This window comes from Mus caroli, unplaced genomic scaffold, assembly GCF_978045245.1.
Source record: "Mus caroli unplaced genomic scaffold, Mus_caroli_1 scaffold_14, whole genome shotgun sequence".
NCBI classification, from domain to species: domain Eukaryota; kingdom Metazoa; phylum Chordata; class Mammalia; order Rodentia; family Muridae; genus Mus; species Mus caroli.
In genome coordinates this window covers 6088343-6112571 of record NW_028227269.1, presented here as the reverse complement: position 1 = coordinate 6112571, position 24229 = coordinate 6088343, and the positions used below count along the sequence as shown (strand labels likewise).

Below are 24229 nucleotides of genomic sequence, written 5' to 3'. Positions count from 1 at the left end.
TTTTTCCAGCCAGACGGGATGTCTGAAGGAGAGATCAAGGAGAACAGAAAACACACTTAAAGAAATAATGGGCAGTGAGGTGGTTGTCGCCCGTGTTGTGTGTGTGTGAGTGCGCGAGCGAGTGAGTGAGTGAGTGTGTGCGTGGGGGCACTCGGCTTGTTGTTGTCGGTGACTTCCCCCTTCCCTCCACCCCTCCCCTCCCCAGCTGCAGTGGCCACTCCCTGGGCCGTAGGAAATGAGCGATAAAGATGACTTCGAGGTGGAGAGCGACGAAGAGCAACCGAGGTTTCAATCTGTGGCTGACAAGTGGGCTCACCATAATGCACTGGAACGAAAAACGTAGGGACCACATCAAAGACAGCTTTCACAGTTTGCGGGACTCAGTCCCATCACTCCAAGGAGAGAAGGCATCCCGGGCCCAAATCCTAGACAAAGCAACAGAGTATATCCAGTATATGCGAAGGAAAAACCATACGCACCAGCAAGACATTGATGACCTCAAGCGGCAGAATGCTCTTCTGGAGCAACAAGTCCGTGCACTGGAGAAGGCAAGATCAAGTGCCCAACTGCAGACCAACTACCCCTCCTCAGACAACAGCCTCTACACCAACGCCAAGGGCAGCACCATCTCTGCCTTCGATGGGGGTTCAGACTCCAGCTCAGAGTCCGAGCCTGAAGAGCCCCAGAGCAGGAAGAAACTCCGGATGGAGGCCAGCTAAGCCATGCGGGGCAGGCCAGCAATAAAACTGTCGACTCTCTCGACACGTCCTCCTTCTGTTCATCATTAGAACCCTCAGAACCATTGAGAAGACTCTTTATTTTCCTTTTCTCTTTATTAATTGTTATTTTTGCATAGAAGCTCTTGGACAACAGCTCTCATCCCCTTCCCTGTGTCCACTATTTTTAAATGTATTCCCTTCAGGGGTTCCTGTCCCCACCAGAAATTTTAAACCAAAACACCCCAACTTGGCAGCTCTTTCTGTGGAGGACAGACAGCCGGCCAGACCTCTGAGTACACGGTGTCCTGCCCACCCTACCAGCTCCTCCAGCCCTCAGAGCACGGTGCCTGGAGGATGCCTGCTCTGCTAGGCTCTCCTCCCAGTCCTCCCTCACCTCTGTTTGGTGGACTTTGTGAATCTCTGAACTGTTCTGTTTTGACAAGAAGACCAGATTGGAGTAATCAGAACTCACTCCCTCTCCTTTGTAAGGATTATTTTTTTGGAAAAGCTGTCTCTCCTGTTGAAAGATGCGATTCTTGAAGAAGCTTGTGTGGTAGAAAAGGATAGTGGGGACAGATTTGCAGCACCCTTGGCACAGTCGGTCACTTCGGCTGTTTAAGCCTGAAGACCCAGCCTTCCACAAGGCCACGGGACGCTGGTATGTATGTATAGGAGGCGGCGGCAGTGAAAGGATCGGCTCTCAGGAGTAGGGGTGGCTATGTGGGTGGGGCTGGGAGGGAGTTTTAGGTGGGGTTGAGGTTTTGTATTAAGGGCCAGTGATGATGTTTTGATATTTATTTCCTGCTACTGAAATTTGAATCTGAATGAAATGCCCCCTATTTCTGATGATGTCGATATTGTAAAGCGACAGATTCATAAAGTAATGATCAAATCTTCATTTCTTTCTGTGTGTGTTTCTAAGAAATAGAGCCAACTATTTTGTATGTAAATACCAAGAGCGACTTACCTGGTACTAAACCCACAGCCCAGTCCAGCCTCCTGCCCTACTTCTTTCCTCCTGTCCTGGAACTTGTCGCCACTGTGTGATCCGTCCTGGCTCGGCTGTGGCCAGCAGGTCCCAGTGAAGGGCTTCTCGTCTCGATGCTTCATTTCTTTGTCTTTTTCCTACTCTGTTGCCGGCATTTGCTGATTTCTAGTGTATACTTTGTAGTCTCAGTCGGTGTTGATTCCATTCCATGGAAATAAAAAGTATGTTGTACATACTGCCCAAGAATTGTCCTGCAAGTTAAGGCTTTCCCCTTTACTATAAGAATATAAATAAAAACTTATTTTATCCTTAAAAAAAAAAAGAAAGAAAGAAATGATGGGTAGGGGCTGGAGAGATGGCTCAGTGGTTAAGAGCACTGACTGCTCTTCCAGAGGTACTGAGTTCAATTCCCAGCAACCACATGGTGGCTCACAACCATCTGCCATGGATCCGACGCTTCTTCTGGTGTGTCTGAAGACAGCTACAGTATACTCATATAAATAAAACAAATCTTTTTTAAAAATGGGTAAAGAATTTCCATACATGATGAAACCCACAAACCCACAGATCTGAAGCCCTCGGTGAACTCTAGGCACAGCAAACATTTGAGACCACAAAGCCAACTTTAAGTGACATCACGACAAATCAATAGAAAATCAGTGCTACAAAATGTTTGAATTGCTCAAGGGGAAAAAATGTTCTATACAGAGTAGAACAAAAGCCAGTAAATTTCTCTCTGAAAACAGTATGTTCAAGAAAACAGTGCGGGAACATCTTTTATACCCTACAAAAATAGCTTTAGAAAGCAAAGGTAGAATAAAGACACAGCAAGCCAAAAGCCAAAAAACAAACAAACAAACAAACAAACAAACAAAAAACAAAAAACCCACCTATCATCAGCAGAATCACCTGTAAAAACATGTCAGAGGAAGTTTCTCCAGCAAAGGAAAACTACCACCAGATGGGAAAAGCATGCACTGTGCTACAAAGTTAAACAGATACCTACATCATCTTATGATTAATCTTCTCTTTAAATGACAACTATTTAACCAAAAATAAGAAGCACATAAGATCAAAGGAGGGAGGACTCTGTGATGATACTCTTTGTAGTCTGAGTTACTCACTAAAGCCATAGGAGCCGTAGATGAACCAGCCATGAATATAAACAAGGTATCTGGGGCTGCCAGCATCAACCATGACAGCATGATTCAAATTTTCTAATAGAAGAGAAACAAAGTCTCTCTTTCTTTGGTTTCCAGGTCAAATACTTTTCCATCTTGACCATTCCCTGGTTGTGGCTTGCTCTCTCACACACTTCAAGATAATATTTGCAGAGTGATTTGTAGGCAGCCAGCCCTCCTGTTCGTCACCTTGATTGAGCCTTAGAACAACTAAGAGAAGTACAAAAGTCAGGATTTACAGCTTCTTGATTTTACAGAGGAACTGAAGCCTGTCATCCTAAATACACTTCATAGGACTGGATCACCCCATGAAGAAAGGATCCACCCACCCCCACCCCACCCCCGTGCTCCCACCCCCGCACTCCACCCTCTACACCCAAGCTGCCTCCCTCATATGCTTAGAATTCCACAGTATTTGGTGACATTCATCTTGAGTCTTAAGGGTTTTTTTTTGTTTTGTTTTGTTTTTGTTCTTTAAAGACATATTTACTTATTTTCTATGAGTACACTGTAGCTGTCTTCAGACACACCAGAGAGGGCATCAGATCCCATTACAGATGGTTGTGAATCACATGTGGCTTCTGGGATTTGAACTCAGGACCTTAGGAGAGCAGTCAGTGCTCTTAACCGCTGAGCCCCCTCTCCAGCCCCCAGCTTGAGTCTAAGTTGATTTCCCAAATCACAATTCTAGAGAACAGACCAACCTCAGAAAACAAAGGAGCAGGTTTGCCTTTAGGTCAATGTGAAGGCTAATTTGTAAGACGTTCTCTTCAAGCAGTGGTTCCCAATCTGTGGATGGTGACCCCTTTTGGGGGTTGAACAACCCTTTCGAAAACAGGGGTGACCTAAGACCATCCTGCGTATCAGATATTTACATTATGGGTCATAACAGTGGCAAAAGTATGGTTATGAGATAGCAATGAAAATAATTTTGTGGCTAGGGGTCATCACAGCCTGAGGAACTGTATTAGAGTCACAGCATTAGGAAGGGTGAGCCGCTGTTTCAGAGCAAAACAGTGGAAACAGCATCCCATCCCTTGCCTGCAGGGCACATTGAAACAATTAGACTCAGAACACAGTAAGTTCTAGGATGACTGTGAACATGTGAGTAGTCACAGATGGAAAAAAAATGTCTATCAGTGGAAGGATCTTTGGTTTTACAGTTCAAAAACATTAAATATCAGTTTAGTTTATGTGCAGGTTCGTTTCCAATGTATTTTGGAAATTATCTGCAGACACAATTGGTTTTTATTTAGTAATCATCTATTCCCCTCCCCTCTTATGGTAAGTGTTCTTGGTAGAAACTTAAGACTTCTGCATATGCAAACTGATACTGCGAACCCAAGGGCAGGAAGACAAGAGGCAAAGGAGCTGGGTGTCAGGTACTAAAAGGGAAGAAACCAGGCAGAAATTAAAAGAGAAGGAGGGGAAAGGCTTCTTTAACAAAAGCCAGTTAGCCAAACAACAGAGACAATAAACACCCAATTTACAGTTTACCTAACTTTCTGGAAATGGCTCTGAATACCACCCATTTTGTAGAACTTAACCTTAACTTGCTAAAATAGGTACTAAGTGATAATTTGTCTTAAACAGCACAGTATGTACATTGCTACCTTCCTTTGTGCTCTTTCCTCTTTGGGAGCTGTTATGTGTAAAGCTCACAGAGGATTAGAAGTCTGCCCTAGCTCAGACAGGAAATCAGTGACAGAATGGAGATTTAAAATCACATAAAGGCTGCTGGTTTCTGATTATGGACAAGGCACATACACGCAAGCTATGTCTTCTCTTGCTCTCTCTTGTTGCTGAAACAGGATCTAAGTAGCCCAAGGTGACTCCAGCTCACTATGTAGGTGAGGCTGATCTTGAGCTTCTGATTCTCCTGCTTCCACCTCCAGAATACAGGCATGTGCCACTACTCTGTCTTTATGTGGTGCTGGGAACCAAACCCAGGGCACTGCACATAGTAGGCAAGCACTCCACCAACCAAGCCACACCCCCAGCCCTTTTTTTGTTGTTGTTGCCACTGGTATTTACAACTGAAAGGTTTTTGTAACTGTCACCCCAATGGAGAGACCGATTTAAAGCAGCATGCAGTCAGCTCATGACTCTCATCAGTTCAGGATGCCCTAGGCATTTCCTGGTCTACTGAGAGTCGAAGCAATACGCAGTTAAAGCCTCCCTGAACGTTCTCCCGCTCCCCGCATGCTCCTGCAGGCCACCTGTCTGTGATGTACACCCTCTCACACCTTCAGCTCTTACACGCCATTTTCTAAGCGACACCTTTATTTAATGGAGCTTAAAACTACCTCCTATGCCCCATCTCCAGCCTTCTTTACTCCAAAGCTGTACCACTAGCATATATTTTGTCTCTCCCTACCCCCCCTCCCCCAAGCTTTTAATTTTTCTTTTCATTACATCTCCCGCAACTGAGCAAAATGTATGCTTGGATTTAAAATTTTGCATGAGATCACACAAATATGAATTAAGGCGCACACTAGATAATCCCTAATGCTATCCCTCCATTACTCCACAGTGTGAAGGACCCTTAGGGAGAAGGCTGTTTGGGGAAGAAATGTTCCACCCAACACATGGGCCTTCTGTAGAGCCTGGAGCCACACTTGTAGTGGCAAGAGAAAATTGAGAAGTCGAGGCAAGAAGGCCAAGATAGGGTACAAAGTTCCAGAAGGGACTTAAGAGCAGAGACAAACCTTACAAGGTTCCAAGAGTCGAGGTGTGTAGTTTTGCTGTTTACAGCTCAGTCTTTGACAGCAGCCTCTTTCTGTGTACATTTATCTGTATACTCAGTAGGCTTTATACCCAGTATTAACTCCTACAGCCCTTGAAACCATGAATTCACCCCTGGGTTCTACAGATTTGACTATCTTGGGGGCCCAAGTGGGTGGGATTATGCAGATGTCTTCCTGTGAGTGGCTTTTCTAGCTGTTGCTTCTCACAGAACCCTTGTTTAAATTAAAGGCTGGATTCTGGTAGAATCCTTTCCCCATGCATCTGTATTTTTTTTCACACACTGATTTTCTATTTAGTGCTGTGACCAGGAGGGCTTGCTTCTCTGGGACGCTGTTCTCAACTGCTGTTCTATTAATAGCAAGAAGCAGGAGTGTTTGGCTGTTTCTGATGTTTTGGGGCACCCATCTTCATAGCAGCTACAGCATGTTAGACGCCACAAATAGCTCAGTATATCCAGACACTTGGTGTAACCTTAGCGGTAACAAGGGGAAAGAATCCAGCTAGTGTTTCAGTATTGCCAAGCATGGATGTCAACATAGAAACAGCAACAAGGACTTTGTCATTCCTGTGTGGGTCACATCCCACCCCCGATGTGCGCCACCACCATCCACCATTGATAGGCCAACCCAGCTGGGTACTGATATGTACCGCAGGTGGCCTTGACCACACACCTCCAGGCTGGAATTAGAAAAATGACTCACGCCAAGCGTGGTGGCGCATGCCTTTAATCCCAGCACTTGGGAGGAAGAGGCAGGTGGATTTCTGAGTTCAAGGCCAGCCTGGTCTACAAAGTGAGTTCCAGAACAGCCAGGGCTATACAGAGAAACCCTGTCTCGGAAAAAAAAAAAAACAACAACAAAAAAACAAAAACAGAAAAATGAGTCACAGTGCCCAAAAACATTTAAACCCAAAGACACATACAGTGGCAGTCTGAGAATCTGAGGAACCTGGGTGCAGTGATATATGTCACAAATCCCAGTATTTGGGCAGTTCAGGCCAGCCTAGACTACAACATAGTGAGACTCAAACAAACAAAAAAAAATCACCCTCAAATGAGCTGGGGAAGAACATCACAGTGCAACAGATTATCCTACCTTTGCTGTATTGCTGGTGTGGAACCTACTGGCATACAGAAGCATGGCACAGTTGCACATGGTACACATCAGACAACTACTAGTCCTGTATTTGCTGTTTTTGTAGTACATTCCTCATTAAAAAGCTGCACTGGCAGCAGCCATGTCAACAAGTACCAGGTCGATAACGTTGGCTGTAGAGTTGAAGAGCAGCCTGGGCTTTAAGAGAGAACATTAAAATCCCCCAATCAAGGTGCAGCTACATGCAGACTTCTTGTCTACACCCATGCAACTTTGTTGGATTTTGTGTTAGGACCTTTTCTTTATGACCAAAGCCTGGGCCTGAGGCTTGCTCATTTTCAACCAGTCCCTGTCTACCACATGGCTGCTTACAAATACAATTAACTTTTCCTTCTTTCCCATCTGCCTCTGGGCAGCTAAAGAGTTACAGCCTGCCTGCATTATTTTCTCTCAAACTTTAATGGCATTATTTCAGGATTCCAAAACAACCCTGAAATTATACACTTCCAGTGTGCCAGCCATCTGAGTGTCTGAAATCAAATCATTAATCACCCTCAAGTCAATGCTTGGAAGCTAAATCAGGGTTGGGGGTGGGAGGACACAATGAACCACCCAACAAGCCAGCATGTACAAACACTTGAGAACCTACTGAGGGACTCTAAGGGACTTTGACTGGCCATCTTTACATGTCCTGTCCTGGCTTCTTCTTGAAATGCTAGGCTGTACTCCTGCTCCTATATGGTGGGATCACTCCCTCTTTCTCTGCCTAAAGGGCTCCAGCCTCACTTTCCCCAACTCCTCTCCTCTTACTCCTCCATCATCCCTCTATCCAGAAACCAGTACACCAGTTTCTTTCATCACATAAGAAAAACAAAACAAATAAAAATTTTAAGATGAGAAACTACCCAGCAACACTTCTCCTAACATATTCCTGTCACAAGGACAGGATCGCTGTTAAGTTATTGCATAAACATGAGGCACATTTAAGAAGGACAATGGTAAAATTTATGAGCTTTATTAAAGCGGTTTATCACAAAGATGGAAACGTACAAATGAGAAGCATGCAACCATCATCTTCCACAGTCAAGTCAAACTGCTATTTCTCTCTCTCTCTTCCTGTTTCATAGAGCTGGAAACTGCAGGTCTTATACCCAACTCATTCATCCTCAACACTGTAGTCATGCTCTGGAAACTACTCAGGGCGTCAAACATCCAAAACATAAACTATTATTATACAAACAAAGTGCAAAGTTACAAAAGAAAACATGGAGACCCCTCCCCCTAACCTCAGCTAAAGGCTAACAATGGCACTTGGCTCTTGCTTACTCTAGATTGTCTTCAAAGTCTCTAAAATGTGATACGTAACAAAAGGTTTTAATAAATGTCCAAAAGCTCCTTAGTGTTTGAAAATAAATGCTCAGACAAGACAGTGCACTTTCTATCAAACAAGTCTGAGAGCCCCGCACTGCAGCTTTCTGTAAAATAAAAAAGACAAGAAGCTGGTATAGGCTTTATTGACAAGGCAGAATGTCCTCAGGCAGGCAGGTAAGGAGGTGGTGGCTCTTTCTCAGGAATCTTCACAGCCATTTCATAGGTTGGCAAAACGTACTGAAGAGAGAAAAGAATGACGTCAGACAATGTCACTCTAAATTCTTTCCAAAAATAATCAGCTTTCAGACTTTATGTCATAAGCAGAAGCACAAAACCCCGAGAAAGACGATGTCAGAGTCAGTGTCTGTCTGTCAGTCTGCCTGCCTGCCTATGATCAGGCTGTAGCTCTCAGCTATCTCTCTAGCACCGTCAGTGCTGCTCTGTGCTCCTGCCACGTTCCCTGCCTTGATAATAGACTAAGCCTCTGAAACTGTAAGCAAGTCCTCAATTAATGCTTTTTTTATAAATAAAAGTTGCCTTGGTCATGGTGTCTCTTCACAGCAGTAGATCAGTGACCAAGACAAGATAGATGGATGGATGAAAGATGCAGGGAAGGATGGATAAATGAGATGGACGAATGGATGGGTAGATGGAGTGGATGGATAGGATGGATGAATGGGAATGGATAAATGAGTAAGTAGATGGGATGGATGGATGGATGGATGGGTGTGGATTGATAGATATAAGACAGAATTAGAATTCTTCCTCTGAACTAACCTGGAAGATAAACTAACAAGCTAAATTATATATATATATATGTGTGTGTGTATATATATATATATATCTATATATTAAATATAAAGGGTCTCTTGACAGGCAACCAATAACGTTCCAGTGCTAATTCAAGGGCTGAGGATCTGGGGGAAGAGGCCCCACTAACTCCTCTAATGGAAGCTGTCAGTATCTGAAGTTTCATAATAATTTACACTTATAGGACAATGACCTTCTATCCTGCCCTTTGGGATAATAGAAAACCTTTCTAAAGGTCACTCTAGCCTAAAGTCCTCTAAGTGACAGGCTGACTCAATATGAGCCACGTGTATCATATATGCTGAAAACCTGCCAAGTAGCAAACAAGGTTCTGAGAGGTGGGCTCAGCACTCAGATGCTATCACAATCATCTATCCAAGGCCCAGGCTTTGGATCTGATAGATGTACACACACACACACACACACACACACACACACACACACACACACACGACCATCAGCCCACATCCCTTAGAATTCTCACAAGTCAATGATCTCACATCTGTCCAGAAACATTTGTGAGGACCACTAAGAAATAAACCTAACAGTCAAGCTGGGCAAACAGTGTAAAGAGCTCTAGCCCTGTGTGCACAAGACTCCTGGTGGGAAATACTAAATCTTAAACGTTTGTGGGTTCAAGCTATCCAAATTCCAAACCACGCTTATGGCAAAGAGCGGAAAGTCAAGCCCACGTGCACTTCTGGAGGCATCAGTAAGAGTGACAGTTTGGTGAGAAGAACAGTAGTTAACCTGTGGAGGTGCTTCAAAGGCAGGGTACACGGCAATCTCTGGCACATTTCTGTTGTTGATGTATTTGTAGCAGTTCCAAACACAATTGATTAGGTAAGCCTGAAAGAGAAACAGAGCTCAGCCGACTGCTCTGGGAGCAGAGGACCCTCATCTCTCCCACACCACACTGTCTGTGGAAAAGGGACCTCGAACAAGGCAGGCTCATCCTGACTGGCTCTCATTGAAACATCACACGTTTCTCACAGAGACTCTAGCTGGAGATTTTGGTCTGCTAACCGACAGACTGCGGAGGAAATTCCCGAGCTCAAATGTTAGGAATTGTAATGGATTTCCCTATAAACCCTGAACCACTTTTTTTTCTAAAAGATTTATTTATTTATATGTAAGTATACTGTAGCTGTCTTCACACACACCACAAGAGGGCATCAGATCTCATTATGAATGGTTGTGAGCCACCATGTGGTTGCTGGGATTTGAACTCAGGAACTTCGAAATAATAATCAGTGCTCTTAACCACTGAGCCATCTCTCCAGCCCCTGAACCACTTTTGAAAACACAAAAATTCTACTCACTGGACACAAGACAGAGTGGACTCCATCCCTTAAATGCAGTAACTGTCACTACAAATCCTACATCAACCACGTTCCTCGACAAAGGTTTGCTGAGCAGTCTCACCAGGGCCCAGAGTGAATCACAAGCTCTTACCTTAAAGATGATGAATACCACAAAGAACACAAGGACAATGAACAGGAGGCAGCTGGAGTCCAATGCCAGGAGGTCGTCTTTGTATGGGAAGTCAGGCTGTGAAAACACAAAAGCACCGGCACACCACGGCACTTGAGCATGTCAAGAACACAACCATGTTCAGCAGAGTGGCAGCTTCTGCACATCTACATAGAAGAACGCAGCACACCCAGGACCCCCATCATCGATGGACGGACCACTGCCGTCTGCCTATTTAATAGCTGAGATAACTAAAAGGTCTGAACAGAGCTAATATTCATTTTGCTGGCTATTTTCCATCTTGTGCTTTTGACAAAATATAACCACTTGTCTGGCACCCCAACTCTGTCCTGGTTCAGAAAGACGGGGGAACTGAGATTGCTCAGGTTTCCAGGACCATTCAATCTTCGGCGAAGGAACTTTTCCAGGAGTCAAATCTTGGTCTCAGCTCTTCATTAGATGGTTACAAAGAACACATGCCACTGTCTACAAGCCAGGCAAAAGGACATGACAAACTCACTGTGCTGGAAAGGATTGGCTGCACTCATCTGACTCTGAACGAGTCAGGAGAAAGGCATTAGAAGGGAAGGGAGGGTCAAAAACTGGCCAGCAAAGGAAATACCTTCTAATGGAAAGGATCCAATCAAACAGCAAACAGAGGGGAAAAAACACCAGAGTCTGTAAAAGGGCAGGTGTTCCTAAACAGCTAGCTTCCTACTCAGGGCCAGGACACAGCAGGCACATCAATAAAGGACAAGGGCACAGCAAGCACACAGACACATGCTACCCTTCTGATAAAGATGAAGTACCAGCCCCTTAAGACTCATAAATACAGTCCAACATTTTAGTGAATCACAATTAACTCAACTATCTCGTCCACACTGACTGTCTTTACGGACGTCTTGTACTGTTCTGTCCAAATGGTACAGTACAACAATCATTATGTCTATCTTACAGGTTTTAACATGGGAGTGCTTTTAAGATACTGTAAAAGGAAGGCAAAGAGAGTTAAATAGTAGCAAGGGTGCCTCAGGATTTCAATTAAAATGTTTCACTTAAGTGGAAATGTTTAAATAGCACACACACTTACCAACTGATCCAGATATTCTTTGATTCTTGGCAAGTAAGTGAGAGAACTGATGGCCACCAGACAACTGAGAACGAAGTCAAAGAGTCGGTAGCAGAAGAAAGGAATCAGCCAGCCCACTTGATACTGCAGAAGGAAAGTACCACTTAGCATACACACACACAATCACTAGCCTTGGTAAAGGTCAAACCCGGAGCAAGGAAAGCACGGCAGACTTACAGAAATGGCTCCATAAACCAGCATTGAACTGATTATAAACATAAGAACAGAGACGGCAAAAAGAACGCAGGCATTATCTAAGAAAACAAAAACAGAAATCTAATTAAGCAACATATGCATTGAAAGAAACTAAATTCTTCATAACAAAAAGATGACACTTTAAAATGTTTCTGTATAAATTAACCGTAGCTGTTTTCAAAATTGGCCCTCAAAAGATCTAAGACCAAGAAAAAAAAACCTAAGCCCGACATTAAGAAATTCTGAAAAACTTACACATGCCTTTCCATGTTAAACAACTGACTCTATGTAGGAAGGAGCAGGAGCCATGTAAATATAGGAAACAGGTCCCTTGTGCTCTACATGTCTAAGTGCAGAGAGACAAAACCTAACAGGCAAGCGGCAGCACACGCAGAAGCAATGAAAAACTGTGAAAGAATTCACACAAGTTGGGTTTTGTGAGATGAGGACGTCACTGGAAAGAGAAGTTGCTGCTTGCTTCAGACAGATGAGTCACTCATAGAGAACCACAGATGTACCTCTTGCTTTGTAAGATTACAACCTGAAATTCAAAGGTCTCCATTAATCCCACCCCAGGGTCTCACACCTTTAATCCATGGCTTCCTCCAGTTTGCCCTTTCTCCCCAACACACATCTATTCCTTTCAACCTCTCCTAAGTGTGCGTTAACCTATGTTCACCATTCTCTTCAGAACACACCCAAATAATGCCCAGCAGTATCTGACCAGACTTGACTGGGTGAGCATCTACACAGCCTACAGGTGATCCTGTTCACTCTGGACAGACAGCAATAAACTAAAAGAGACAGGGGTGTGGAGAGCTGGCTCAGCCTGCTGCTCTAGCAGATCACAGTCCCCAGTCCCCATGCCAGCCTGCTCACAATCCCGCGCTTTAACTCCTGCTGCAGAAACTGGACACCTTTGACTTCCAGGCACCTGCACTCACATGCACACACTCCTACACATACACATTAACTGAAGACATAAAAAGAAACAAAAGGGCACCAAAAATGAAGATATTAGATATTTATACAAATAATCATGTCACTGAGCATTATAAACACAACCAGTATTTAACATTAATTACTGTGTCATATCAGAGTACCTCCATTGTTAAGGATTTAAAAGTTCTTCCTACTGAAAGACTAAGATATAAAGTAAGACCCTGTCTCAAAAACTGGAGGAAGGTACTAATAAGACTCTAAAATTTGGTTTATTATTATTTGGGAAGGAGGGAGTTCAAATAAAAAGAAACTACTTGTGAAAAATATGCCAAAAGGCTATTATTCCTTGTCACTTCTCTCAGAGTCCTTGTCACAAAGATGTATTTAAAAAGGATCAGAAAAATTTTCACTTAGAACAATAACAAAACACATTATAAATGCCCATCATTCTATTCTGTATTACAGCCACAGAATTCTTCTTGGCTCCTGGAAAATTAAGTTATCTGTGAAGACAAAAAAAAGTATTTAACAAAAGATGAGAGAGAGAGAGAGAGAGAGAGAGAGAGAGAGAGAGAGAGAGAGAGAGAGAGAGAGAGAGAAAGAAAGAAAGAAAGAAAGAAAGAAAGAAAGAAAGAAAGAAAGAAAGAAAGAAAGGGAAGGGAAGGGAAGGAGGGAGGGGAAGAGGAAGGGGAGGGAAGAGGGGAGGGAAAGGAGACACAAATCAGAGCTGGAAAGACCGCTCAGCAGTTAAGAGGTTCATGGCTGTTGCAGAGAAACAGGTTTGACCCCTAGCACCCACACAGCAACAGACAACCTCAGTTCACATCACCCTGCCTCTTTGGCCTCTGTAGGCACTGCTCTGTACATATATTCAGGCAAAGCACTCACACACAAATAAAACAAACCAATCTTAAAAAGGAAGATACAAATCTTCATCCTTGGATCACAGGTAGTGACAGATATAAAGAAGTTCAAAACTTCATATTAAAAGTTAATAAAATCTAAAATCCTGGGAATTAAGATCTAAAAACTAAGCATGTAGAAATTGTATTTCAAACTAATTTCAGACATAATTTTCTGTGTAAGTAAAATTTTCTGTGTAAATTTAAGATATAATTATATATAACAATGTAAACTCAACTAGAATCATTTTATGCCTGTATTTTAAAGAGAAAACCAGTAATGAAAACTAATTGCTATCAGGGAATAAATCAGTTTAAAAGGACCATTTCTATGAATATTCTAGGGTTACTCCATTTTTAATAGTGGTGTTAAGTCTCTTTCCACTAAACAAGAGCTAGATAAGGGAACTTGTCCTTTACACTGAAACTTACACAAAGGGGAAATAAGAGGGTAGCTAAAATATGCTAGAAAGGTAGAGGGGTGGTTTGAGGACCTGAATGGATGGTTGCTACAGTGTACATTGTATTTTATACTCTACTGTAATAGTCTATCTGAACTACACACCAATTTCTGACCCTGGCTATACATCACAGAAAGCTCTCAAAAATCTCAAACCATTTTTATTTCCTATTTCCCTATCTGGTCTCTATAGTCAAAGCATACATACAACCTACTGTTTACTGTCCATTGCATGTTCTTGTCTAGAAATTCTCTACTGTACCTCTTGCTGAACACCTTTGGGAAAAGTCATCAGAATAGTCTCAATAAAGAGTTTAAGTAACACCTAGCTTGATATTTATTATACAAAGTATTTAACCATTTGAAGAATAACTTAAGCATAATTTTATCAATCACCCCCTAACATTCATATATAGTCTACAATTGGCTATATATAAAATTTGGCAGTGGTATCTTTTAAAGAAAAAACTTACCAGCCATTCTCTCAGATGAATAGTAATTACCAATGACTTCATACTGAATGTTGACAGCTGGCATGGAATTTGGATGAGTCACCTCCACAGTCAGCAAAATTGCCATCAATAGGTTGACCACCTGAGAAAGAAAACACCTTTAGATTAACTCCTACCAGGACAATCTTCACAAACTCTCTGGATGAGTATATATTTAATACTATCTCACCTGCAGTAACAAGGTTATGAAATAGGAGACACTCAGATAAAACCTGTATTACCACTGTGAGAACAGTTTAAAATTCATAGCATGTATAAAGATGCTTAACTCTGTGCTAATGCCAATAAACCAGAATGAAATGCAGAGAAAGTAAAACTGGAGACTCACTATAGTCTGTTCATGTTCAGAGGCACACATTTCCTCACACCCCCATTAGACTTATCAGTTGATTTCCCACATGCAGATGCCTGCCACTCCTCCAAAGCATCCCCATGTGTTTTGTTCAGGTTTATGCGAGTCCCTTCCCTATCCCTGCAGTTGGTCTTAATTGTTTTTGAGTCAGTATGTTCATCTAATACCCAAACGCACCTTCCAAACACTGTAGCACCAAGCATCCAGGTCCTCAAACCACCCCTCTACCTTTCTAGCATATTTTAGCTACCCTCTTATTTCCCCTTTGTGTAAGTTTCAGTGTAAAGGACAAGTTCCCCAATCTGGCTCACAATTCCAAAGATAATTGTACATTTTTGCAATATCACACAAGAGTAACTCTATATAACACCTATTTGTTTTTCCTATACTTGAGCCAATAAGCTACTTGCAAATTACAGTCACTATATCTGTATATAATTCACCATTATATTTCTGTCCACCATGATTTCCTAGATCTGGATTTTGACTTTCTAAAAATTTTCTCTAGTTTCTTCATTCTGAAGTATAATCATCATGAAATAAGTCTCTATTTAAGACACATACACGCATGCATGCACGCACGCTAAGGCTTATCTTGAATCACTGCCAAACATGTTGGTGACATCTCATCATAATACCATGAATCCCCCTAGTCTTATCAGAGATATAAACTCCATTTTAAAGCAGATCCACTATGCAGAGCTACAGTTGTGGTTCCTTGCAGTCTCTCAAGCGGTATGGCCTGCTGGAGTGAGAACAGTCCAAATCAGGAAGGTCTGAGGATAACACTAACTCCGCAACAAACGCCACACAATTCACCCTCCTCCTTGTGGAAGGCCAAACATTTGGCACTCCCAGTGTTCTATCAGCAATATCTGAAACTACTCTCTTCTGTCCACCCGAAATGAAGGAGAAATGATTAACACCCAAGAAAGGTATGCTCTTACAGCAGGCCAAGTCTTCAAACATTTGGTAGAGAAACCAGCCACATTTTATTTTCATGTTAGGCATGTTATCTTGTGTTGGGAAATTAAGTTTGAAATTCATTCCGCAAACTTTTGCTAAGCAAATTATCATCCTAGTAAAAAAGCTTTGAATGGCACAGAAAAACATTTATGTTAAGAAAAACATGCAAAACTAACTACCAAATGAAGGAAATGAAATACCAAAACTACTTGGGAAGGGGTTTTATATATATATATATATATATATATATATATATATATATGTGTGTGTGTGTGTGTGTGTGTGTGTGTGTGTGTGTGTGTGTATGTATATATGTTTTATCCTACTCTACTCAAGAAAGGAAGTTGAAAATAAGACTTGTAAACCTCGTACCAGCACATGTCATGTCAACAACACAGGCAAAGCACCTACGGCTTGAAAGCCGTCTGTACACATCATATGAGTAAAGAAGCAGAGACAAACAATGAAGAGTCTTTGATTTGGTAGAAAGGAACAAGTTCAAGTCCAGGGAAACATTCAGGCCCAGCCAAGCAATTTCTCCTTGCTTTTTCTTTAATGACAATACTTGTCTATCTTTATGGGTACAGTGTTATGTTTCAGTACACTTACACAGCATGCACTCGTCAAATCAAGACACAGCATTCCAGACCCTTAAACATTTCACTGTTTGTGGGGAAAACATACTCACCCTGCCGGTACTTTCAGCTTTTGAATGTAATTCTGACGCTGTAGTCACCCTCTGTGCAAGAGAACACTAACTGTACTCCTACCCGATGCTTACTGAGCCCTGCTCTTGCCTTTTAGTCTCTGGTGACCACTATCCTGTCCATAAACTACGCTACTTTGTAATCTGAAAGTAAGATCACTGACTTGCCTTCCGTAGCTTGATTCTCTCAGTTGAATCTTCAGTTCTCTCCATGTTGCTGCACATGTCAATTTGGTTCATTACCACTAACAGTACCCATGTGAACACAGTTATCAATGGACACTTCAGCTCACTCCCTACCTCATCTACTGGGAACAGCACTTCATTAAACATGGGCTGCAACAGATCTCTTTGATACACTGATGTCATTTTCTGTGGGTACAACACAGGCAACCCACTAGTAGGATCTATGACAGTTCTAACCTGAGGAATTTCCATTCCATTTTCCCCCCAAGTGTCTATTCTACAGCCCCGTACAGTACAGGTCTTCCTTTCTCCAACTTGTCATTGTTTGGACTGGCTGACTGGCATTCACCCACTGGATGAGATGCTATCTCATGACTCAGAGGTTTTTCATATGTGTCGGTCCTGCTTATCTTCTTTTGAGAAATGTCTACTCAGCTGCCTCCTTTTAAATTTGACTATTTGCTTTTGCTGTTGAGTTCTCGATATACTTTAGGTATTAGTATTAATGTCTTGGGATAAAGTTAGAAGAGGCCTGCCATTTCTCTAGGCGGTCTGCTCACTGTTCAGATTCTCTGCAGCTTTTCAGTTTGATGTAACCTTATATGGGTGTTTCTTTTGTTGCCTATGCCTTTACACTGTTAAATAACAATTTCTTGTTCAGACTATCCTGGTTGCGGGTGTGCAGGTGTGTGTAGGTGTGTGTGTGTGTGTATGTGTGTGTGTGTGTGTGTGTGTTTCCTCTGGTCAATCCTACAAGTCACTTGGGAAGAGGGACTCTCACTTGAGAAAATGCCTAAATTAGATTTTCCTGCCGTCAAGTTTATAGTTCATTTTCTTGATTAATGATTGGTGTGGGAGGGGAGGGCCCAGCTCACTGGACATGGTGCTACTGGACAGGTGGTCCTGGGTGGCATAAAAAAGCAGGCTGAGGGCTGAAGAGATGGCTCAGTGGTTAAGAGCACTGACTGCTCTTTCAGAGGTCCTGAGTTCAATTCCCAGCAACCACCTGTAATGGGATCCTTTTCTGGTGTATCTGAAAACAGCTACAGTGTACTCATATACATAAAATAAATAATTCTTTGAGAAAGAGTGAGAGCGAGAGAGCGAGAGCACAGGATGAACAAAGCAGCAAGCAGAGCATTTCCACAGCCTCTGCTCCAGCCTAGGTTCCTGCCCTCACTTCCCCTTTATTATGGACTTGTTATGTGCAACTGTAAGCAAAACAGTCCATATCTATTTTTGTTCCAGGCCTAGGCTGTGTTGCTTATGACAGATTTACATTTTGAAACTGGACAGTGTGATACTTCCAGCTTTTGGTCTAATGCTTTTAGTTGCTTTTAGTCATGGTGTTTCATCACAGCAATAGGAACCCTAAAACACGGACTTATGTCAGTGCTTCTCCTATATTCTCTCCTAGTAGGCTAGTCTCAACTTTATACTCAAGTATTTTGTAATATTTAGCAGGATCTAGTCCATGCCATTTTCCTAGCAGTATTCACTATAGAGAATGTGTTTGCTCAAATGTGTATCTCTAGCACTTCTGCTGAGAATCACCTGGCTGTGGGGAGTGTAGGTCTATTTTTGGGTTTTCTATTCTTTTCCATTGGTCTCTAACTATTTCTGTACCAGGCCTAAGCTGTGTTGGTTATGATAGCTTTACATTTTAAAACTGGACAGTGGGATACTTCCAACTTTGGGTTTTTTTTGTTTGTTTGGTTGGTTGGTTGGTTTGGTTTTTTTTTGCTCAAGACTTCTTTGGCACAGCCTTGAGTGGTTCCACTCACCTTTTAGGAACTGTTTTCTCCTAGTAAGTGAAGGACAACATAACAGGTACTACCTCACACTTACAGATCGCTTTGGGTACAAAGCATCTAACAATACTAATTCTGATTCGTGCCTACAGGATCTTTTCATTTACTAGCTCTGATTCATGCCTACAGGATCTTTTCATTATTTGTGACCTGTTCAAAGCCTTCATAGATGTTTTATTCTCCTTATAGATTAGATTTTTTCACCTCCTGGTTAGTTACTCGCAGGAGTGTTTGTTTTGCTTGCTTTGCTTTTTTAGCCATGACACAAGGGCTTTCCTAATAGTCCTCTACTGGTGCATAAACACGCGATTTTTGAAGTTGTTTTACTTCTCTAATTCTGGGATTATTTTCAGTTTTCAGGATTTTCTATATATTTGATTGTGTCATATGCCAATACAGAGCCTTGATCCCTCCTTTCCTATCTCTAAGCTCTTCATCTGTTTCTCTTAGCAAACTGCTCTGGCTATGACTTTCTTTCTTTCTTTTTTTTTAAAGATTTATTTATTTATTATATGAAAGTACACTGTAGCTGTCCTCAGATACTTCAGAAGAGGGCATCAGATTTCGTTAAGGATGGTTGTGAGCCACCATGTGGTTGCTGGGATTTGAATTCGGGACCTTCGGAAGAGCAGTCGGCGCTCTTAACCACTGAGCCATCTCGCCAGCCCCTGGCTAGGACTTTCAATACTATGTCGATAGTATTGAAATGTTGAAAGGAAACAATGTTGATTTGGTTTCTGATCTTAGAGAAGAGCTAATTTGGTATGATGCTAGCTGTCAGTATGGCTTTTATTGTGTTGTATATCCACTTTAAGAATACTTTCAACCAGTATGTATGTAGATGTTTTGCCTGCATGCCTGCTAGTTAGTGTACCACTTGCATACGTGATGCCTGGAAGAAACTAGATGCTGTCTGATCCCTGGAACTGCAGTTACAAAGTTGTAAGTCACCATGTGGGTATTGGGAATAATCTTTTATCCACTGGGTCATCTCTTCAGCCCCACTTTTTTCATGTGAAAGGATGGAAAACTGTATTAACTATGTAACTGCAGCTACTGAAATAGTCATAGGGATTTGGTTTGCTCTCCCTCGCTCTCTCTCTCTTTTTTTTTTTTTTTTTTACCATTTTTAAATTTTTATTTAATGTCTGAGTGCTCTGCTGCATATACATCCGCCTGCATGAAGAGGGCTTAAGTTCCTCCTATAGATGGTTGTGAACCACCATATGGTTGCTGGGAATTGAACGTAGGACCTCTGGAAGAGCAGCCATTGTTCTTAACCAGAGCCATCTCTTACCAGCCCCTGGATCTGTATTCTGTGTATATACTACCTTTACTGACTTGCATGGGTTGAACCATCCTTGCACCCTCAGGAGGAAACCCACCTGATCCTGGGGATTTACTTTGTGATGTGATGTTGAATTCTGTTTATCAGTGTTTGATTGAGAATTTCTGCACTGTTCATCAGAGATACTGGCCAGGACTAATGGGTGAAAGGCCCCTGTGGCATGAGGGATGTTTTCACTTCTTCCTAACACTAGGTTACTTAAGGTTAAAACATCCATGAGAAAGTCCACCTCGGGTCTATAATGTGAGTTCCAGGACATTCTACACAGAGAAATCCTGTCTCAAAAAAAACAAAACAAAGAACAGAACAAAAATATGCATTTATATCATAAAGACTATTTCTTGAAACAGGCTTAATTTATAATTTAGTATGTACTTGAGTTCATATCTCCTTAGAATTAAAAAAAAAAAAAGCTGGCTTCAAATGATAAAGAAGTCAACTTTAGGAAGTAGAAATGGAAGCCTGAACTCACTGTAAAGTCACGTATTACTTCTGCACTTCTGTCACATTTAAACTATTAAATGCAAATTCTTCAGGTTTGGTACCTCTGGTTCGATGTCCCACAGAACTATTATTCAATACCAACCATTAACACTTAAGGGTTTGGTTTGGTTTTAGAGCTAGCATCCTATGTAGCCTAGGCTGGCCTATCGCCAAGGCTGAGTTTGAACTTCTGATTCTCCTGATACCACCTCCCAAGAACTTACATTATAGGCTCCACTCAATTAATCCTTTGGCATACATGATGGTATGTTAAAAAAAAAAAAAATCAATGTTAATTCCAGATTTCAATGGTCTCAATATCAGTCACTGACAGAGTGTCCGGGCCCAGCAAGAGGAAGGGCTGTGCCTCCAAGTTTCAAACACCACAGAAAGCATCATAAATGCAGGCCTTGGTCCAGACAACCTGGCGGCTCATTATTCTCCCACACAGGTCCTGACATACTGTCCCCTGGAATCAAGCAGCAGTGCTCATGACAAAGTGGTGAGGAAGGGAACAATGGCAAGGCGGAAATAAAGAGGAAAGGTCATTTGAGCTGTTGTCAGCGTATGTCTCTGCTATGGCAGTGGAATGCAGAATTTGGACGAGACCTCTTTATTTGGAGGCATTATACATGATACTGTTTTCATCTCCTAAGTGCACCCCAACTAGCAGAAAGTATGTTTTCACACTACTGCAGAACTAAGGCTTGTACACTTTAAAGTCACCAACAATAACATACTAAGCAAAACAAATGCTCTCCTCCTCCCCTCAATCTGGTAAGAACCTGCATCACTGCCCCTTTCTCCTCTGTGACTCTAAGCTCCACTTTCCTGGCTGTGCTCCTAAGTTCTCTGTAACACCATCACCATTAAGGGATGATGTCAATGACCAGCGTAAGCAGAGCTAGAACCGACCATGCAACAAGTAGTAAGAATACTGAAGGCATGTAATGTGGGTCATCTATCATCCCCTTCCTATGTTCCTCAGAGCCCTTTACACTGAAGACGGGCAATAAGTCTCTTATATGAATTAAAACAAACCAACTGAAACAGTTTACAATGTTCTAAGCTGGAAGTTGATTCAAAACAGCATCTTTTCAAAGGCGGGGCAGGGGGGGAGGGGGTAGTGCTTATCTCACCAAGAGCTTCAGTTGTGCTACAGATTTAGAACTCTGTTTAAAAAAAAAAAACAACTGGGGGGGGGTGGCGGTGGGGGGAAGGGCGCACTGGAGTACTAGGAACACTGGTTGCTGTCCTGGGTGCAATTCCCAGCACTTACAGACAAAGGGCTTCAAACCTTTTAAGAAGAAAAAAAAACCCACCACTTGAGCCATTCAGATATATTGGCAGCATTTCTCTACACTCTTTGTTAGGCGGAGTTTTTGATGCTGTGGCCTTTGTTTGAGGGAACTCAAAATGCAGATTGAAAAACTATAGCAAGGACTTTTTTCCTAATTTTAGTTTTTGTTTATTTTTATTTCACTGTGTGGGTGTTTTGTCTTCATGTTTGTGGTAACTTGTGTGCAATGTTTATAGAGGCCACAAGAGGCTAGATTCTCTTTGGACTGGAGTTGCAGATGGGTGTTAGCTGTGTAAGAGGAGGGATGGAAGAAGAAACAGGAAGATGAAGTTTTCAGGCAAGAATCCCAGGTGCCAATCCTATTTGCTTTGCTAAGTTCAATGAGAGGTCATTTTCTGGGAGAAAGCAGGGAGGGTGTAGGTAGGAAGAAGATGGAGAAGACAAGAATTAATCATTTAAGAGAATGGAAGATGATGAAGGACAAAGAAATTAAAAGTCCATACTCTTAGCAAAAAGGAAAAAAAGAGAAAGTGAGATAGATATACAACCCAACTGACTGTCATTTACTAGTCCAATTCCAGAACTACAGCTCAGTTAACATATGCAGTAGGCAGTTTCTTAAAGAAAATGTGCTGTAATTAATTCTATAGAAGCAGTAGGGTGACTCTCTTAAGTACAGAAGTACTGAAAATGTGAAAATAACCTCATCACAAGCAAAAGAAGCCACATTCAAGCTTTCCTGGTGCTCTTCTCTAATGTACATAAGGATACAAGGAAAAAGCTGCAATCCTGCAGAGGTCTGATAGTCCCCTGGGGTGGGCTGGGAAGCCATCTGCCTGAGGAAGATTTTCATCTGGTGTTCTGCCAAAGTTACTAATGACTTCAAGATACTGGGCGGGGAAGAGTAAGAGAAGGAAGAGAGGACAGGGGTAAGCCCCTCCCTCTCCTTTGCTCTTCATGTAAGTATCAGAAACTGCACACTAACTCCACTTCCTACCCTCACCCCCCACCCCCACGACGAAATTTCAAAAGTCATCCAAGTGGTCACGCCAGCAAAACATGTTCCTCAAAGCTTCGGCAAAGTTTAATTGCTTAAAACTACCTTTAAAAAAAAAAATCACGGTTTTGGAAATCGCAACAAATAAGTTCAATATGAACAGATACTGGGAACTAATTTTTTTTTAAGTCACAAGACTTTCTGCCGAATATGGAACCAACAAGCCCGTCCATCTGCTGTGACAGAATCACGCAGATCCTGGAGCCCAGAAAATGTCAGTAAGGACATAGCAGGCTCTCAATAAACATCTCTTCCAAACCAAGGGGGCCTTGGGATGAAAACCCACCTGACAAGGCAGGGAGGAGGGTGTAATGAGGAAAATCTGACCCACTGTAAATCCTGGATAACGTCTAGACTCAAAACAGAGGCCTCTGGCTACATCACCGAACGCCTCAACAAAAACTGCAGGAGGCACCAGAACTGGATTTCGCTTTCGATTCGGACAAAACAACGTCCGAACGGGCTGCATAACTGCGGGACAATAATTGTTTCGATGGGGGGGTGGGGGGTGGAGCGGGATAAGGATAGCGCACTTCCCGAACCCGAAATGACGATCCTATTCCCATCCCCTCCCAAATCCTGGGGAGCCCCATCTCGTAAAGCCTCAGTTCACAGTTAAAAGCACCCCGAAAAGTAGCGCCCCAACAACTTTCACGTCCCCGCCCCCTGCCCCCCAGACCCACTTGTCAGTCGCGTAGGCGCACTGGCCTGGTCTCCACCACCAGGAGACCCTGCCAGCCAGCCCTTACCATGTACCAGGTCCCCAAGATGATCGTCCCGGTGCGGACATGGCAACAGCCGCAGCACCGGGTGCTGTAGAACCGGTCGCTGCGGCTCCGTTTGAAAGTCATGGACACCATCCTGAACCTCGCGGGCCTCGTTCTCGCCCAGGCCCCTGACAAAAGCTTTCGGCCCAGCGGTTCAACCCAGACGACTCTGCGACGGTGTCCACAGCCAAAGGACCCGTCTGGTGGCCCGCCCTCGGCCCGGGCTCTAGCCAACTCCTGTGCGCCTGCGCTCTGGGCGCCGGGCGCCGCTCTCGCGGGACGTCGGCTCGGAATCTCTCCCTCCGCCTTCTGCCACATACAGACCAACGAAGAGCGGAAAGCCGGGCTACCTGACTTCTGATTGGAGAAGATGTGGAGATTGAAACAGCTCACGCCCAATCAAAAGTTCAACTCTCTCCCGCGCTGTTGGACCCCGGTGCGCGTGGCTGGGCTCGCTGTCCGGGGCTGTAGGAATTGAGGATAACTCGGTAGTTCACCGCCTCCCAGACGAGCTCCGCAACGAGGAGAAGGGTGAAACAAGACGGAGTTGGTGGCAGACAGCGGGCACGGAGATATTTGGCGCTGTCTTTTGCCACGTTGTCTTTGTCACTGCGAGGCCCACGTGACGTACTCGTGCTCTTTTGTTGGGCCTGTCGGGGCGTGCCTGTGGCAAGGGGCGTGGCTACCATTCTGGCGTGGCCCTCTAGGCTCAGACCAGAAAGGAGGACT

General features: G+C 43.0%; 1 protein-coding gene and 1 pseudogene across 1 annotated transcript; one reads left to right on the top strand and one right to left on the bottom strand.

Moving 5' to 3' along the window:
* The first annotated feature begins 235 nt into the window (after positions 1–235).
* On the top strand, positions 236–981 carry LOC110307224 (protein max pseudogene; annotated as a pseudogene).
* Positions 982–7729: 6748 nt separating this feature from the next.
* On the bottom strand, positions 7730–23833 carry Laptm4a (lysosomal protein transmembrane 4 alpha). Its single transcript, XM_021178855.2, has 7 exons — positions 23483–23833; positions 14486–14606; positions 11691–11767; positions 11475–11597; positions 10367–10462; positions 9662–9760; positions 7730–8338 (listed from the first exon to the last, which is right to left on the bottom strand). Exons 1-7 carry the CDS (start codon positions 23816–23818, stop codon positions 8264–8266), a joined length of 927 nt encoding a protein of 308 aa, XP_021034514.1. The 5' UTR covers positions 23819–23833; the 3' UTR covers positions 7730–8263.
* Between the last annotated feature and the right edge of the window lie 396 nt (positions 23834–24229).